This window comes from Raphanus sativus, chromosome 2 (assembly GCF_000801105.2).
Source record: "Raphanus sativus cultivar WK10039 chromosome 2, ASM80110v3, whole genome shotgun sequence".
Taxonomy (NCBI): domain Eukaryota; kingdom Viridiplantae; phylum Streptophyta; class Magnoliopsida; order Brassicales; family Brassicaceae; genus Raphanus; species Raphanus sativus.
Window position 1 is genome coordinate 3,128,568 of NC_079512.1, and position 19,024 is coordinate 3,147,591.

General features: G+C 30.7%; 2 protein-coding genes and 1 pseudogene across 2 annotated transcripts; 1 reads left to right on the forward strand and 2 right to left on the reverse strand.

Moving 5' to 3' along the window:
• The first annotated feature begins 524 nt into the window (after positions 1-524).
• LOC108833976 (kunitz trypsin inhibitor 4-like) lies at positions 525-1,345 on the forward strand (annotated as a pseudogene).
• Positions 1,346-7,913: 6,568 nt separating this feature from the next.
• Positions 7,914-10,645, reverse strand: LOC108825622 (organic cation/carnitine transporter 1-like). The gene is made up of 2 exons (XM_018598953.2): positions 10,070-10,645; positions 7,914-9,194 (listed from the first exon to the last, which is right to left on the reverse strand). Exons 1-2 carry the CDS (start codon positions 10,512-10,514, stop codon positions 8,023-8,025), a joined length of 1,617 nt encoding a protein of 538 aa, XP_018454455.2. The 5' UTR covers positions 10,515-10,645; the 3' UTR covers positions 7,914-8,022.
• A 5,405-nt stretch (positions 10,646-16,050) lies between these two features.
• Positions 16,051-18,079, reverse strand: LOC130494584 (organic cation/carnitine transporter 1-like). Its single transcript, XM_018598961.2, has 2 exons — positions 17,622-18,079; positions 16,051-17,295 (listed from the first exon to the last, which is right to left on the reverse strand). The coding sequence occupies exons 1-2, from the start codon at positions 18,058-18,060 to the stop codon at positions 16,124-16,126; spliced, it is 1,611 nt and encodes a 536-aa protein (XP_018454463.2). The 5' UTR covers positions 18,061-18,079; the 3' UTR covers positions 16,051-16,123.
• Positions 18,080-19,024: the final 945 nt, after the last annotated feature.

Consider the following 19,024-nt stretch of genomic DNA (forward strand, 5'->3'; position numbering starts at 1 on the left):
TCGCACGCTGATAATCTGCGACTCACAGAGGCTAAAAATTACTTCTATACTATAAGGATTTCTTCTTTAAATTAACCTTGTTCTTATCCTTATCTTCTAAAGACGTGCGCTAATATTACAATACTCGAAAAAACATGTGAGGAAACTATCGAAAACTGGGTGGTCAATTTTGAACCAAACCCAGATTGAACCGAGAAATTAACACTAGACTACAGAACTAAGGAAAAGGCTTTAGTTGTTTGTTTTTTCTTTAATAACGTTTAGATAAAAAAAAATATAAAACGAGAGCTATAGTGAACAAAATACATAAACTTATTCGTTAAACGAGAGCTAAAAACTCTATCCCCCATAAGAAATAACTAAACAAACAAATTAAACACGCATTCATAGCAAAACAAAAAATTAACTAAAGAAGCATGGAAGGAACGTGGGGTAAAATAAGATAGGCATCTTCTCAAATCTCAATGTACTTGTTTAATTTTAAAGTTTATAATTTAAACCCTAAACCTAGCGTACACAAAGCTCTATGCACATCCGTGTATAAATACCGATCACATGAACACACATTTTCTTCATCCAGTAACATTCAAACCTAATCAACTACATACACTCAAGAAAAAAAGGATGAAGCCTATGTTTTACTTCCTTGTTGCCTTAACCGCTGTTTTGGCCGTGACCATAAACGCCCAACCAGTTCTCGACACTGATGGTGATGTCATATTCGGTGGCAGTTACTACTTTCTCCCCGCCATCTTCGGTGCTGCAGGTGGCGGCCTGAATCTCGCCCCCCGTGGTAACAACCAATGTCCCCTCTTTGTCGGATAGGAAATCTCAGAGGTCAACAGGGGGATTCCCGTAAAATTCTCAAACTGGAGGATTAAAGTTGCGTTCGTTCCCGAATCAACTAACCTTAACATCGAGATGGACGTCAAAGCCACGATATGCGTTCAGTCAACCTATTGGTGGGTCACTGCGGCCCCAAGTCACTTTAGGACATTGTTCATAACGGCTGGTCCTAACCCGGAAGCTGGAGAAGATTCGTCGAGGAGTTTCTTCAAGATCGAGAAAACTAAAGGTTTTCCTGGCGGTTACCAGATTGTGTCTTGTCCTAACGGTAATGATTGCATCAACGTCGGTATAATTAACGACGAATATGGCGTGCGACGTTTGGCTTTAACCTCTACACCATTCTCGTTTGTGTTCATGAAAGCTGATGAGACAGAGACTTATCCCAAGACTATGTCTATCATCTGAGAGAAATTAAAGACTACGACTAATAATAAAACTCTATCTGCGTTTCTGTTATCTTTTTTCTTTTAATGGAATAAAACATATTTCCTTTGTTTCTTTTTTCTTTTTAATTATCTCACTAGTTTAAGATTCACATAACATGGAAACTAAACCGAAACATTTTCTGTTTATTAGTTAGTAGTAAGCAAGAGTACGCTTATCCTTGTGCTCTTTTGTCTGCTAAACAAAAACCTAGTTTCTTCTAATACCAAATGCTTATATTAAATTAAAAATGTGAAAGATACTCAAACGGTTAGATGATAAACAAAGATAGAGGTTTTTACAAAAAAAAAAAAAAAGATAGAGGTGGCTAAAGAAAAAAGAAACCTATAGAAAAACTTAACTTTTTTTTTGTAACAAGAAAAACTTAACTTGTAGTACTATACCCTATGTTCGAAAGAACACAATAAAGTCGGATCTGAAGCCAATGTTGAAATACCTGACTAATGAGTTCTGAGAGCAGTTAAAAACCAAAGAGGGAGTTGTTTGACCGGCTATGCCGTCTACTTGCCTCCGCTGGAGTGTTCTTCATCCTGCTGAACATCCATGTATCCTCTTAGCCTTTCTTTTTCTTGACTCCTCCTCTCAATGGATCTGCTTCTAAATGGCAAAATCCGATCTGATCTGATTGTCCGTCCACCACAGATCAGTGTACATGTTTGCAATACAAGCGCATCGAAGGTCGTGAAAATTCCCTAAGCACGAGGCAAATAAATTAAGAGAGCTCGTGAAAGGCGTTTGGAAATTAAATACTGGATAATGATCTTCTCAAAATGTACATTAGTTGCTTAATTTTATAAATCGAGTTGACGTTTAAAGTTTTTTACACAAATTAAGAAAATGATTAAATCTTCTGTTTCAGCTTTATTTAATACATTATTTTGTTTAATTTTATTAATTAATAAGTTAAAAGTAAGGATAAAAACTAGAAAATATCTAATTTTGCCTTAAAATGTAAAACAATGCTTATAATGTAAACAGATTTAAAAGTTAAACGACACTTAATATCCAAAATATTTTTTTTTATTTTTTATTGTAATGTTTTATATATAAAATTATAAAATGATTCAAAACATACTAATAAATAAATATGAAATACTACTAATTATTACAGTTTGTTATTTTGTATAATTTATGTAAATATATGGGGTTTCAAAAGATTATCGTTGTTATATTCATAGAATTCATCATCTTTCCATGAACCATCCGTAAAGCACCATCTCTCTGGAATAGACGGTACTATTCCTTCTAGTGGTACCCTAGAGTGATCGGTTCCATTTTATGAGTGAGAGTTGAGCCTCCGCCCAAAATAAGGATTCCGTCTCTGCCAATTTGAATGTGTCTTGAGGGTCAATATCCAGCTTGCTAACTACTTTGTTATTTTTCTTTTCCATATATATCATAAAATCTAGGCGATGTGATGATCTTCCAATACCGGTGAAACTTTCCAAAATAAGTAATCCATATTTGTGAACAGTGATTGCGTCGGAAAAATTTCTGGACTCGATGGTAGCCGTGAAAGTGTCCACACCTGCATTGGTGGTGGACATTCGAAAAACACATGATTTATAGTTTCTTCAGGTGCTCCACAATGTGCACAAAATATATCTCCTTGCATTCCTCTTGCTTTTAAATTTATTTTTACTACTATACATCCTGAGATCAATTGCCATAAAAATGTATGCCTTTATAGTTTAGAATGTGATTTTCCCATCTTTTTTTGTAAATCTATATAAGTGAGTGGTGGTTGGTTGGGATGTAGCAAGAACTTTTAACTTTAATTTATATCTACAACCATAAAAATTACTAATCATACTTTATGTAGTTTTTAAAGTTGAAGCCAAAAAACTAATGAAAAAGATGTAGAGGCCTTCTTTACTAAAGCGAAAAAATATGGCCATAGGAATATTCTTTTTTTAAAAAAAAAATTCATTTAATTTCAATAGTTACATTATTTAAACAACATCAAAAAATTCTTAGACTAAAGTCTACAATTTCTACTGCTAAAGTCCAACCAATCATCTTCCAATAATTGCATTTTATGGACCTGAACCTCCGCAAACTTTTCTTCTTCATTACGTAAGGTTAGATGATCTCCAAAAATACATTCTATTTTGAAATTTGAAAATTTCATATTTAAAGTTTACGCTAATCTTCTCCAAAAGCAAAACTTCAAACTCAATTCCAAGAATTTATATTTTATATTATGATACTTATATTTATGATACTTAATTTAAATTCATAAAAATATATTATAAATAATAGCAAATATATAAATATATTGTATAAATATTAATTAACAAAATGATACAGTAAATATATAATTTTACATATAATTATATAATCTCCTAGACTATATTTGAGAAGTGATTTTTTAAATTTTGCTTACATGTCATCTCTACAAAGACTCTCACAAAAAAAAATGACATGGCACACTTAATAGATGACATGGCTTGTCAATAAGATAACATGGCTGATTAAAAACTTAAAACCCTAAAATTATCGTATCCCCTAAAATTGTTTCTACCGGATTTCTACGGGATATATATGTGTCTTGCATAAAGAAAAATTTTCATCGCTAATTCAAAAAAGGATAGCAACTGCAACCATCCAAATATGTATGGCCGATTCAAAAAGAATATTTCATTTGCATATTTTTTTGTATTGAGAACTCGTGATCCATCTTTGCTTTAGCTTTTTAAGTTTTACTATATTTTGTTTTCTCTGAAGGATTTGTACACATGGGAGCATGAATCATCTTCAAAACAAAAGACTGACACGTTTTTGTATGTTGGTGTAAGTGATTTTTTATGTGTTAATTTTTTCATGTACTTTGCTTTTTTCTGTACCTAAAAAATCTAACCTATTTGATAAAATATATTTCAAGATTCCAACAAAATTGATGATTTTAACACTGATAACATTTACAGAAAGAGAAAAACCACCGGTCAAATTTTTTGATCAGCAACTTAGTTCTAAGTTTATTTGCTGGATAGAGACTAACAAGTTATATCATATCCGTGTAAATCTCTCAAGTCTTCAGAGTGCTGGGCCAAAAAAATATTTGTTGGGATCCGACAGCTAAAGCATGGAAACCAAAAAAAAAAAAAAAAAATGGAAACAAAAGAGTATTATCAATATTATGCTTTTAATGATAAAAATATAATTTTATCAATAAACAAGTAATTTAATTTTTAAATACAATTTAAATTTATTTATTAAAAAAATAATTTTTTCAATGTCTATTCCGTAAGTTTTTTTTAGAGGATTAATGACTAAATAAATTATTTCAGCTAGCATAGCTAATAATATTGATTTATTTTATATCTAATTTATTTATATAAAATATTTATTTTTTGGGTTAAGTTAGAATTTTTTTCTTTTTTGAAAATTATCAACATTAAATATTCAAAAGAAATTAAAGGATTTGTTGGTTTATACTAAAATTATTTAGCTTAACATATCTATCCTATTAAAAGTGAAGTACAAATGGGAATTTACCCTGAGTTAACTTCATTATTTACAACTGAATGCCACTGGTTTTAATTATTGAACTTTTGTTATTTGTCCATTTGTATTACACGACATATGTGAAGCCCATCACGTTTTTTTCCCTACTAATTATCAATAGGCTACGTTATCTTTATGTAAATTTACTAAGAGTTGGGCCTATTTGCCATTTATCTAAGCATCTTTAACCAGCTTTAACCAGATGACCATAAAATGTGTGGAAATTCGGGTTTAGTCATAAACTGTTCTCTACAAAACAAAATTTGAAACGACATTATAACAATTCTTTTCTAAAAGTTGAAATATGCCAATATTTGTCTTATACTACATATGCCAATCTTTTGGTTATTATATCTAAGATATTACAATCAAAAACCAGTTGGTCTATCAAATTCAATATAGAGTTGCGATCAACCGGTTTTCTTATTTATCTATATTATTAAAGTTCAAGTACCCAATTGAATTGTTTGGAAACAAGAATAATAGAATAAATGAGATATATTTGGCAACATGGATAGTAGAGATGTGTAGTTTCTTTTATTTACACATTTAGTCATTGTATTTTCAATAAATTAATAACAAATGAGAATTGCTTAAAAACATGAATAACATATTTAATACTTCTTTTTATATAAACATTTAGCCATTGTTGTTATAATACATAAAACAATCTTCTTTCTATATTTCTTTTTATTTACAATTCTGTCACTATATTTACAATTCTTTATGGTGAAAATAAAAACACAAACTGAAATATAAATAGTATATTATATAAAACAATTTTTAAAAACAGTATTATTACCTTATTTAGTTTAGTCAAATCTAAAAATTTAAAGAGTTCAATTTTCAAAAACAAATACCATAAAACTAGGTGTTTAGCCCGCATATGCGGGCATATACATTTTACAGCTACTTATTAATACAATAATTAATAATTAAAAGATTATAATGGTAAATCCGTATTTTTCATTTGACTATTCTTATGTATAATGATTTTTTTCTTGGAAATTCTTATGTATATGATATTCATTATTAATAAATAAATTTTAGAAATCACTCAATATTATTTTTCAGTTATATAAAAGTAATAATTTTAGTTTTGTCTTGAAAATTATTATGTATACTATATTCATTGTTAATAAAAAATTAGAAATCACTCAATATGATCTTTTTAATTATATAAAAGTAAAAATATTAATTGATTATTATTTAGTTATGTATTTCTGTTTTTTTTTAATTTTTAAGTTTCTATTAAAAGATATCTTTCGGATAATCACAATATATATATATGATCATTATCTTTTTATTTTAAAATATATATTTATGGATTTTGGATAATTATTATTATTATTAATTATTAATTATTAATTTTGATCATTTATCTAATAAAATCATTTAAATTCGTTTTTTATTTTAAGTAATTTATAAATTCTATTCATTAAGGGTATAAACGATATTAACCGCTCTAACTTTTAACGTGAGAGCTCCGTTGCGAAAAATCACTTCGCAAATAATAGTATAGATAGATTAATAATAATTCATAGAAAACTAATTCAAAAAATTAAAACTTTGAAACATGGATAAAAGTATGTCAAGAAGAAAAAAGTAATGGCCTATGTTATTAATAAAAATTGGAAATCCATTATATCAGTTTTAAAATATACAAAATGGACTAATATAATTACCTAAAAACATTGTTTTGTCTAAGATAATCATTAGATTTTATATACGTATTTCAAATCAAAATAATAATTTAAATTTGATTTATATCAAAAATTGATAAAAAAATATGCATTCATTCAAAAATTTATTTTTACTAAAATATTTTCCAATAACCATTATTAAAAATATTTTTCAATATATATAAAAAAATACAACAAAAAAATTAATTCTATATACCAACTTAAATTATGGTTTTTATATTTCGGATTAAAATTTAAGAATATAATAATATATATGATTATTTATAAGATGGTACATATAAAATACTATTACTTATATGATTATTTATATGATGGACCAATACAATTAATTATATGATGACATATATACGATACATAATAGTGACTAGGGCTAGACGTTCAGGTATCCTTTCTGTTTGGGTTTTGGGTTTCCAGGGTCAAATATTTCAGTCCAATTCATATATTTCTAAATTTCAGTTCGAATTTTGACTGGGGCTGCGTTCAGGTATCAATTCGGGTTAGTTACATATTTGCTTGGGTTTTGGGTTTCCGAGGTCAAATATTTCAGCCCCATTCAAATATTTCTGAATTTCAGTTCGAATTATATTCGGATCTTTGCGGGTTCAGTTCGGGTTCGGATAACCCATTTAAATTATTTTTTTAAGAATTCATTATAAATTTTTAATTTCTTAAAATATATAAATAAAATAATATATTGTATATAAATCTGAAAAACATATGTCAGAATACATAAACTTAACATATAAATTGGTTTGGTTTAAATTTTGGATCAAAAATCAATAATTATTTTAAATATTTTTGGTGTTTTGAGTGTACTTCCAATATGTTAGATATTTATATTTGACTATTTATATATTTTCAAGTATTTAAACCAACCTAAAAGTATCATATATATATTCTGGATGTTTTTATATACATTAAAACTAAAAATAATTAATATATATACATATATAAGTATATAAATCTTTTTCGGATACATTTTGATATCCAAAATACTTTGGTTCGAATTGGTTATGGTTTTAGTTGTCTAAATATCAAAATTTTGAATAATTTGGATATTTAATCAATTTTGGTTCGGGTTTGATATTACTTTTTCGGATCGTGGTCGGTTCTTCAGATTTTTTTTTTATCCAGTTTTGATATTGACATAAAAAAATAAATAATAATATATTTTTGAAATATACACCCGCACGGGCGGGCGGGTCAAAATCTAGTTTAAATTAATTTGGATTGATTTATAATAATTCAAATCGATTTATAATAATTCAAACCGATTGTGAGTCGTACAAATCGGATAAAATCGCCCGGCTAGTACAAAACAGACGTTTAGTCACGGTCTAAACATTTAGTCACTGTCTAAACCATTTTTTAGAACCATGTGTTTTTTGTTTTGAAACTGAGAACCATGTGTTTTTCAAAGTAAACTTGTCAACGTTTCATTCAATTTACTGGAAAACCGAAAGATTTTTACATTTTCCAATTATTGGACATACATAGCAGAAAGGAACAGTACTAGTGATCAAGAGTGTTCTGTTTCGTTTTCCATCTCTTCAGCCTTCCCCTGCTGCGTCAGTGTTTCATAAAGTGGAGCGTTTCGCGTTTCCCTTAGCCAAAGACTCACCAAGCCAGTCAACACAGACGCAACGCCAAACACAATGAAAGACATCATGGCGTTTTCTCTCCCCAATGCAACTAGCAACGGGGCCGCAGATCCTCCTAGCATGAACGCTTGACACAAGAGCGCAACCGCAAAGTTCCTCACGTTTGTCGGGAACAGCTCGACGCCATAGACATACAAGACATCGTACGCCAATGAGGACGCCATGAACCCAACAGCCTCAACTGCTAGCTGCAGCCATTTGGAAACAGGTAGTGCACGGGTCACGCGGTGAAGCGAGAGAACCGCGCAGAGTAAGCAACAGACTCCAGCTAGGTATGATGAGTTGGAGAACAAAGGACGACGGTTCATGACCCCTAAGAGGAAGCTTCCGATGAAAACCGCTGGAAACTCCATCAGAGCGTTCACCGCAACGGTTAGGTAAAGATTGAAGTTGAGATTCTCAGCGTTTAGTTGGATTCCATAGTAAACAAAACCAGTGCCAAATCCAGCCATCATCACCATTACAATCCTCTTCACTGCCCATTTCGTCTTCCAGAAGTTCTCTGATGACGACGAAGTTATATCATCTCGTCCTTGAATCGGATTGATAAGGCTTAGATCAGCTGGAAGTTGTTTCCCATTGCGCCTCGCGAGTTTCTTCAAGACCACCATGGCTTCTTTGTTGCGTCCTTTGACGAGAAGCCATCGTGGGGACTCGTAGGCAAAGGGCAAGAGAAAAACAGCGTATCCAAGAGGAAGAAGGGATGTGATTCTGTAAAGGTTTCTCCATGACTTTCTCTCCAAGTAACCCATGAGCGGCAGAGATAGAAACCCTAACGTGAAGAAGAAGAAACCGTATTGCCCTACTTGCCCACGCCACTTTTTTCCTACTACCTCGGTGGCGAGCACGATACAGCAAGAACTAATTCCTGATTTAAAGAACCCGTTTGCGAAACGCAAGAACGCGTAAACCCATATGTTTGGAGAAAAGGAGATCGCTAAAGCCGTGACAAACGTAAATAGACAAGAGATAAATAGTGTCTTTTTCCGACCAAACCATGAATCAGCAAGATATCCATAAACTCCAGAACCTGTTGAGATTTAAAAACAAAAAACAAAAGGCAACATGAGACTCATGTAAACGGTGTTCAAGATTTTAGGACTGCACACAGAAACCAATCAAACTTAAAACAAAGTCAATATACCGTAGAAATTTTATAAATTAATATTTGGTAAATTAATAAAATTAGAAATTAATAATTTTTTTTAGTTTCGGGTTGGGCCGGTTCAATATATGATACAAATTGATAAAATAATAAGAAAATATATCTTAAAAAATTATATGTAAATATATATATGGTCCTATTAAAATCACAAATTAATAAGTATATACATATAAATTTTATATAAGTACAAACAAACCATTTTATATTTCTTTTATATTCATGAAAATTATTTTTACATTTTATTAATATTTTCAATATATTTTGATATATTTAGAAAATTATACCTAAAACATGTTTAAGTTCTATGTAACATATCTCAAATACACAAATAATATGATAAAAATAATATGAATGCAGAATTTATAAATTTTTATATATATATATATATATATATATTCTAAAATAGGAAAATCGAAAAAATAAATTTCTTTTATAAATTATCATAATTCCAGAATTATTAATTTATAGAGTTTTTACTGTATAACATTTTCTCTGTTTTTTTATTAGTTGTCGATTTATGTTTGTAATACACAAACTAAAAGTTTAACTATAATACAAAATGATATAGCAATATAGCAATAAAAATAATTAAACACGAACATGAAAAATAAAAACGTTATCTAAATTAGAATTAAAAAAAATAACATCTTCTAAAACAGTCATATATGAAAAATCGGAAAGATCACTTTCCAGACCGTTAAAAACCAAACTTTAGAGACTACTATAGAATAAATTCGTACCGAAAAGAGATCCGATGAAGAACAGAGTGGATGGTAGAGCAACAAGAAACTTATGTTGACATATGAGATTCCACTCTGAAACAATAGTGTCGCTCTTTCCTCCGGCCCATTTCCATTCTCCGGTGGACAGTCCACACAACATTGAGCCCTCAACGATGGCTCCCGTTGCAAGAAGCATCACAGCGGGCTTAGCGTCAGAGAAAATGGATATAAGGGTGAACTGAGCATCAAAGGTCCAAGCAATAGAGACCAAGAGAGCATGCACGATCTGAGCAAAACCAAGCGCTCCAATGTGTTGTTCGATCACCTCGTCAACTGTGAGTGCGTAACCATTGTTGGATTGTTGTTGGCTTGTTGCTTCTCCTTTCTCGGATGCTGATGAATCATTCGATATGTTTGGTGATATGTCAACAAGCTTCGGAGTTTCTTGCTCAGAAGGTTTCATTTTTTCTGTTTTTTCAGGTGTATATAATCTTGTTTACAGGTTTTATTTTGTTGGTTGATATACTATATGTCACAAGGAAGCAATCGTATATGAATACATGGTCGAGCAACGTTTTGTATCACTCTCGAATAAACAATCTAATAAAAGGAGATTATATGGGTAATGAGTCATTAAGTTGAATCAACTTTTTCTTTTATTGTGTGGAATCAACTTTTTCTTTTAGCGTCTTATATGGGTAATGAGTCATTGAGTTGAATCAACTTTTTCTTTTATTGTGTGTCTATATATTATATATATATATGTAGAGTTTGATTGGTTCATATTGATTAACTTGAGATTTTAATTCAAAATTGAAATAAAACAAGATTTACTTACAACGTGTCCATCGAACTATTAACATAAATTTAAGTACGTAACTCTTTACCAAAACTTTAAACAAAAGTGTGTTACTCTCTTTTACTTCTATTTCTTGTCCATCTTTTCTATGTCTGCAGATGTAACGCATTTGCAAAAAACGTGACTCTTTATACTGGAAACAAATATAACAAAGTAAACGACAAAAGTTACAGTTAGAATAAACATGCTACATGACGAGTAAATGAAAAAGAATGTGTGATGCATAAGGATAAGAGTAAGACATTGCTGAAATTACAAAATTAACACTTTGATGTGTCAAACTAAAACTCATTAAGATTTACTTGATCGTGTTTTCAAAAAAGTTCCGTTATATTGTGGATTTTGGCCGAATAATACATGAAAAATGTTTTTATTTGGAAGAAACTCTTTGTAAGAAAACGTACTCATCCGTAAGTAGCTTAGTGTTACGTCTTGGTATGGGAATATGACATACACAGTACTCTTTAAGATATAAATATGTCAGATGTGGTTCGAGAAAATGGTCTTTTAAATCAAGAACTTTTTAAATTGGTTGAAAAAATATCAACTTTCACATAAACCATTTAAAGTCTTTATTTATTATGATTAGCCATTTAAAGCCTCAACTAATTTCGATTAAACCAATTTTAATATATTGTTAGTTCGATTAATAGAACAATTAGACAAGGTTAATCTCTGTTAAACACAAAAAATGTCGTTTGGTGTTTAACAGAGATTATAACGGTGATTAACTCCGTTTAATCGTTCAGTTAAACGAACTAACAATGTATTAAAATTGGCTTAATTAAAAGTGTTTGAGGTCTTAAATGGATAGTCATAGTAACTAGAAGTTTTAAATTGTCTACGAGAAAAATTATGATTTTTTCGACCAAATTGAAAAGTTCGTGATTTTAATGATCATTTTCTCCAAAATTAAAATGTACAATTTTATCCTTTTACAATAAGTAAATAGTGCTAGTTCAGAAAAAGCAAATAGTGTAAAGAGAAACTTAAGCCAATCATGAAAATTCTCCATAAATTTTTGAATAAAAATGTATAAATTGGTTCTTTTGATAATTTTATATTTATATCTATAAATACGATATATATAAATATATAAAAGAATAATTAAAAGGTAAAATTAACTAACTCAGAAAAGTAGATTCATTTTTATTTTGAAAATAATGGAACGAACAAATACAACCTATAATTAAAGGATTAAAACAGCAAAATGTTTCCTTCATTTCATATTAAATGTCGTTGTAGAGTAAAATTTTCGTTACAAAATAAATGTAATTTTAGAATTTCAATGTAAAATTTATTACCTATATATGTTATATAATTTGTTATATTCTCCTTTTTTGAGAAACAATAAATTAAAATATAAAATATGCTTTACCGATTCAGAAATACAAGCCAGAGGCATATAATCGACATAGAACATTAGAAGAGCAACTTCTAGCACCTCATGCAAACTTGTCCACCACTATATTATGTATCCTTGTAATATGTCGGATTTTGAAGATTGAAAAAAAAAAGTCTTATTGCATCGAAACTTCTCAAGTGTGTGACAAAAGCTGGCAATTCTTTGGATGATAACATTATCTTCGTCAACTAAGAACTGTCTGTTGCAAAAACTACTTCTCAGAAATTGAAGATCTTCATACATTCCATAGTTTTTTGTTTTTGATAACTCTGGTATCTGGGCAGTCACATTCCCAACTATCCCTCCAAAAGGGGTCTAGCGCCCCAACGGAAGGGATATTAAATTCGTTGTGGCCAAGACTCACATTCCATAATTCATATCAAAGATTGACATTCTGCATGTAAAGCCGATAACTTTTTTCGGAGATTCATTGTCTCCATTATTTTCTTATCTTGCCCCACAGTTTGATAGACATTTTGTTTTTTTTTATTGGTTAAAATATGTTTAGATATATAATTAATAAAATTTTTGCTTACAAATATAAAAACAATAAATGTTTTATTAATCAGTATGTACAAATCTAAAACTACAATTAAAATAAAACTGATTGAATAGTTACTTAGGGAAGAAAACATAAACTTTTTTCTTGATATAAAACGTAAACTTTTTGCTCTTTTTTGCACGATGAAACTCATATTAAGCATTGTTCTAAAATACGCTATATGTTAGCTGGGCGATTGATTACTGTATATACAGATGAGTATACAGAGTATGCACGGTAAACGTATTTTAAATAAATGCCATAGTAATAAAGAAAATAACTACATAAGTTATATTATATTTAAATAACAAAATATATAGCAACCATAGTTAGATAGATTTCTATTTTACTAAAATTTAGTTTCCTTAAAAATGTAGTTAATAAACTGTGGATGTATAAATATTGTATAAATGCTGTATAAACACCGTATAAATATTGTATAAGCATTGTATAAATACCATACAAATAATAACCGTATTATTTTACTGTATACCAGAAAATACATTGTACTACTGAAAAGTGTATATACACCATATATACGGACGTATCAACCATATTTTAAAATATTAATATTAAATGTCGTTTTATCTTTTAAATTTTGTTTCATTATAAGTATTGTTTTATATTTTCAAGATAAATATTAAAGGTTTTTTCCAGTTTTTCTCCATACTCGTAACTCATTAATTTATAAAATCAAACAAATCATGTATCAAATAAGATCATAAAAATATAAAGTTAATTATTTTATTGATTTGTGTGAAAACATATTAAGGAGGTGCGATCATCCAAAGAAGGCATGAAGAAAATGAGTTAAATAGTAGGATTAATTAGGACATACATGGGATTTAAGGGGTCTACTAGGATGTAGAAACTTAACTAGCTCTTGCAACCTAGGTCGATAATCTAATAAGCATTTGCAACCTATGTATAAATACAACAAAAAAAATTAGCAAATGTCATTTTATCTGATACACATAGTGATATGGTATCAAACTCTTTCACTAACTCTTTCTAATTTTTTTTTTTGTGGCCTGAAGCAAGAGCTTCATCCGCCTTATGGAAGGCACGGCCGTCTTTTCTTGATTTCAAGACACATAATGTTCATCCCACTAGGAAAACAACATATTGTTCATGAACCTCCCTTACGTGAATATAAATGATATGTGTTAATGGCGTTAGCTCAAACTCTTACATTACATAAAATCTCAATCGTGCTGCTTTTTTTTTTGTTGAAATATCTATTCTATTAAAACTGAAATACAAAATAATATTTTCATAATTTTAAGTGGGGTTTTACATATTTTTCATTTTTTGACTAATTCTATTCTATTCTATTCATTTCATTTATTTTCTTTTTAAATTTATTCAACATCAATTTTCACAAAGTATTAAATAAAATTTACCTATCTTAAAGTGTTTTATTACCTCTTGCTTTTTTCATTCTTCCTTACTAGTTCATTAGTTGTATTTACTATAATAATTTAGTTATTTATTTTATATCTTAACAATAATAGTTTCATAGATTTGAATGAAATACTATTGACAAAAATTCAAACCGATTAAAATAATTTATATTTGTTTAAAGAATCAGTTATGCATAGACATCTAAGTATCTATTCGAGTACGAATAGGTTCTTTTGATATCATTTTTTTGTTTTAAAACTAAACTTTATTCAGATATTATAGATTTTCAGACTTAGTTCGAGTCGGATCATTTCGGGTCTGGGTAGATTCGTAAAAATCTAAAATTATCCAAACAACCTATATATATAAAAATATTACTAAATAATTTATTAAAACAAAATAAAATCAAAACTCGCACGCATGTACGGACTAAATTCTAGTTATAATTTATTCATGAGGATGAAAATGTTATAACACTTGTGATTATGCTTAGTGGTATCTCTAAGTTAGTTAGTTTTCCCGTATCTGATGATAAATTACGTAAGATTTTGCTTCAGATATCATGAACAGATGAGAATCAAAGTTTATAACTGCAAGGCATATTCTACAAAGATTCTATGGAATGTTAAGGTATATGCCTATAGTTTCCAAAGTCTCTTATATATACTTTTATAATAAGAGAGATGGTTTATGAGTAAGCATCCGGGTTTTATATATTATGCTCCGGTCGTCGTAGCACTAACTAGAAATAATCATGTCAATCAGAATTCACGCAAAACCGTACGAGTAGGTCAAGTGTTAAGTCCGTATATAAGGAAATAGCCATTGCAAGTTAATTATAATTTGTTGCATAACGTCACATTATCTTGCAAAGTGATGACATAAGAAGGAAAAAAGATTTGGTCTGCTTTGCATCAACAAGATGATGGAAGCAAAAAATTGAGGAAGACCGAAAACCGTATCACTAGTGCAAAACTAGTAATGACACGACATGAATACTTATAAGTTATAACCATTTGTTATCGCTTGAAGGTTCTGTTTCATGTTCTATTTATAGCATTTTAGTGAGAGAAATAAAACATTTATCATGGCTCTGAAGTGAATGTCTTCAAGTGACCCATTGTTGATTGACGACCAAGACCTCTTTATATGGGATGTTGTTTCTCTTCTTGGGTTGTCTTGATAGTAATGGAGCAGATGAGTGAAGAGGGTAAAGATTCAAGATGATTATTTGTTGGAGACATTTTGGTGTAGCAATGAAAACTTATTTTAATATAGCAATGAGTACATGATGCTCTTACAATTGTTTTTTTCATCTTTTCAGTTTTATAAAATTTGAATTGCTATTTTGAGTTGTTTGAAAGTTTATTCAAATTTGAGTTTCTACTTTGAGTTTTCACTATGGTTGTTGTTAAATTTAAATTTATAAATTTATATATGAAGTAAAAACTTATAAATGTCAAAATACTAATTTTAAAATAATTTCATTGCAAAATTATTTTAGACTAAATAATAAAAATTAGTATAGTTAAAATTAATATTAAACATATGATTAAATCAAAACAGTGATATATTTATAATTTGTTTATTAAAATCATCTAGATAGAAACATAAATAAAGAATGAACATAAATCTATCTATATATTCGTTTTTTTATCTAAATAAATCTAGAGCATCTAGATGAATCATCTAGATAACTCATCTAAATGATTTATCTGGATAGAAAAACGAACAGTTCCTTAAAATTTCTTTTTAAAATTTAGATGGAAAAATGAACAACCCCTATTTATATCAATTTTTCGTACATCTTGATGGAAAACCGAAATATGTTACATTTTTCCAATTATTGAACATCACTAGTAATCAAGAACGTTCTGTTACGTTTTCCATCTCTTCTGCCTTTCCCTGCTGCGTTAGTGTTTCATAAAGTGGGGCGTTTCTTGTTTCTCTTAGCCATAGACTCACCACGCCACTCAGCACAGACGCAACGCCAAACACAATGAAAGACATCATCGCGCTTTCTCTCCCCAATGCAACTAGCAACGGTGCTGCAGATGCACCTAGCATGAACGCTTGACGCAACAGCGAAACCGCAAAGTTCCTCACGTTTGTCGGGAACAGCTCGACGCCGTAGACATATAGAACGTCATAGGCCGTTGAGGACGCCATGAACCCAACAGCCTCAACTGCTAGCTGCAGCCATTTGGAAACAGGTAGTGCACGGGTCACGCGGTGAAGCGAGAGAACCGCGCAGAGTAAGCAACAGATTCCAGCTAGGTATGATGAGTTGGAGAACAAAGGACGACGGTTCATGACACCTAAGAGGAAGCTTCCAATGAAAACCGCTGGAAACTCCATCAGAGCGTTAACCGCAACGGTTAGGTAAAGGTTGAAGTTGAGATTCTCAGCGTTTAGTTGGATTCCATAGTAAACAAAACCAGTGCCAAATCCAGCCATCATCACCATTACGATCCTCTTCACTGCCCATTTAGTTCTCCAAAAGTTTTCTGATGAAGACGAAGCTTGACCATCTCGTCCTTGAATTGGATCGACTAGGCTTAGCTCAGCTGGAAGTTGTTTCCCGTTGCGCCTCGCCAGTTTCTTCAAGACCACCATGGCTTCTTTGTTACGTCCTTTGACGAGAAGCCAACGAGGGGACTCATAGGCAAAGGGCAAGAGAAAAACAGCGTATCCAAGAGGAAGAAGGGATGTGATTCTGTAAAGGTTTCTCCATGACTTTCTCTCCAAGTAACCCATGAGCGGCAGAGATAGAAACCCTAACGTGAAGAAGAAGAAACCGTATTGCCCTACTTGTCCACGCCATTTTTTACCTACTACCTCGGTGGCGAGCACGATACAGCAAGAACCAATTCCTGATCTAAAGAACCCGTTGGCAAAACGCAAGAACGTGTAAACCCATATGTTTGGTGAAAAGGAGATCGCCAAAGCTGTGACAAACGTTAATAGACAAGAGATAAGTAGCGTCTTTTTCCGACCAAACCATGAATCAGCAAGATATCCATAAACTCCAGAACCTGTTGGGATAAAAAAAACAAAAGGCAACATGAGAATCATGTAAACAGTGTTCAGAAACCAGTCAAACTGGAAACAACTCATTAGCATTTTCTCTGTTTTTCATTAGTTGGCGATTTATGTTTGTACACAAATTAAAAATTTTAATAATACAAAATGTTATAGCAATATAGCATAAAATAATTTAAAATTTCCAAAAAAATAAAAATCTTATCTAATTTAGAATTTAGAAAACATATTCTAAAACGTCATATAAATATTAAAAATCGGAGAGAGCACTCTCTAGACCGTTAAAAACCAAAATTTAGAGACTAGATTATATCCATACCGAAAAGTGATCCGATGAAGAATAGAGTGGATGGTAGAGCAACAAGAAACTTATGTTGACATATGAGATTCCACTCAGAAACAATAGTGTCGCTCTTTCCTCCAATCCAATTCCACTCTCCTGTGGGCATTCCACACAACACCGAGCCCTCAACGATGGCTCCCGTTGCGATAAGCCTCGCAGCGGGCTTAGCGTCCGAGAAAATGGATATAAGGGTGGACTGAGCATCAAAGGTCCAAGCAATAGAGACCAAGAGAGCATGCACGATCTGAGCAAACCCAAGTGCTCCAATGTGCTGCTCGATCACCTCGTCAACTGTGAGTGCATAACCAATGTTGGATTGTTGTTGACTTGTTGCTTCTCCTTTCTCGGATGCTGATGAATCATTCGACATGTTTGATGATGTATCCACCGGAGCTTCTTGTTCAGAACGTTTCATGTTTCTATGTTGTTTCAGGTGTATATAATCTTGTTTAAAGGTTTCGTTTTGTTGGTTGATACTATGTCATAAGGAAGCAACCATATATATACACATGGCGGAGCAACGTTTTGTATCACTCTCGTATAAACAATCTAATAAAAGGAGATTATGGGTAATGAGTCATTATTATTATATAGTTGAATCAACTTTTTCTTATATTTTATGTCTATATATTATCTGTTGAGATTGATTAGTACATTCATTAACTTGAGATTTTAATTTTAAATTGAATAAAACAAGATTTACTTAAAACTTGTCATCGAACTATTAACATTCATGTACTAAGTACGTAACTCTTTACCAAAACTTTAAACAAAAAATGTGCTACTCTCTTTTATTTCTATTTCTCGTCCATGTTTTCTTTGTCTGTAGATGTAACGCATTTGCAAAAAGACGTGACTCTTTTATATTGAAAACAAATATAACAAATTAAACGACAAAATTTACGGTTAGAATAAACATGATACATGACGAGGAAATGAAAAAGATTGTGTGCTGCATAAGGATAAAACATATTGCTGAAATTACAAATTAACTCATTGATGTGTCAACATGCATGTGAGTTCCAAAACTCATTAAGATTTGACTGATTGTGCTTTCAAAAAGTTCGGTTATATTGTGGATTTTGGCCGAATAAGAGATGAAAAATGAGTTTTAATTTTGGAAGAAACTCTTTGTAAGAAAACGTATTCATCCGTAAGTAGTTTAGTGTTACGTCTCGGTATGCCAATATGACATACGCAGTTTTTTTAAGGTATAATTAATATGTCAGATGTGGTTCGACGATTAACATACACTTTATCCCTTAACAATAAGTAAATAGTGCTAGTTCAGAAAAAAGTAAATTGTGTAATACTCCTGGGTTCAAATGCATTTCATTACACTTTATATTACACTTTATCTTGTGGCCACGTGGATATAG

Excerpts from the sequence above, each read along its gene's own strand:
- LOC108825622 (XM_018598953.2), bottom strand. The coding sequence starts at position 10,514 with ATGAAACCTTCTGAGCAAGAAACTCCGAAGCTTGTTGACATATCACCA. Across the intron at positions 9,195-10,069 it reads CTTCATCGGATCTCTTTTCG|GTTCTGGAGTTTATGGATAT; the intron begins GTACGAATTTAT and ends AAATCTCAACAG.
- LOC130494584 (XM_018598961.2), bottom strand. The coding sequence starts at position 18,060 with ATGAAACGTTCTGAACAAGAAGCTCCGGTGGATACATCATCAAACATG. Across the intron at positions 17,296-17,621 it reads CTTCATCGGATCACTTTTCG|GTTCTGGAGTTTATGGATAT; the intron begins GTATGGATATAA and ends TTATCCCAACAG.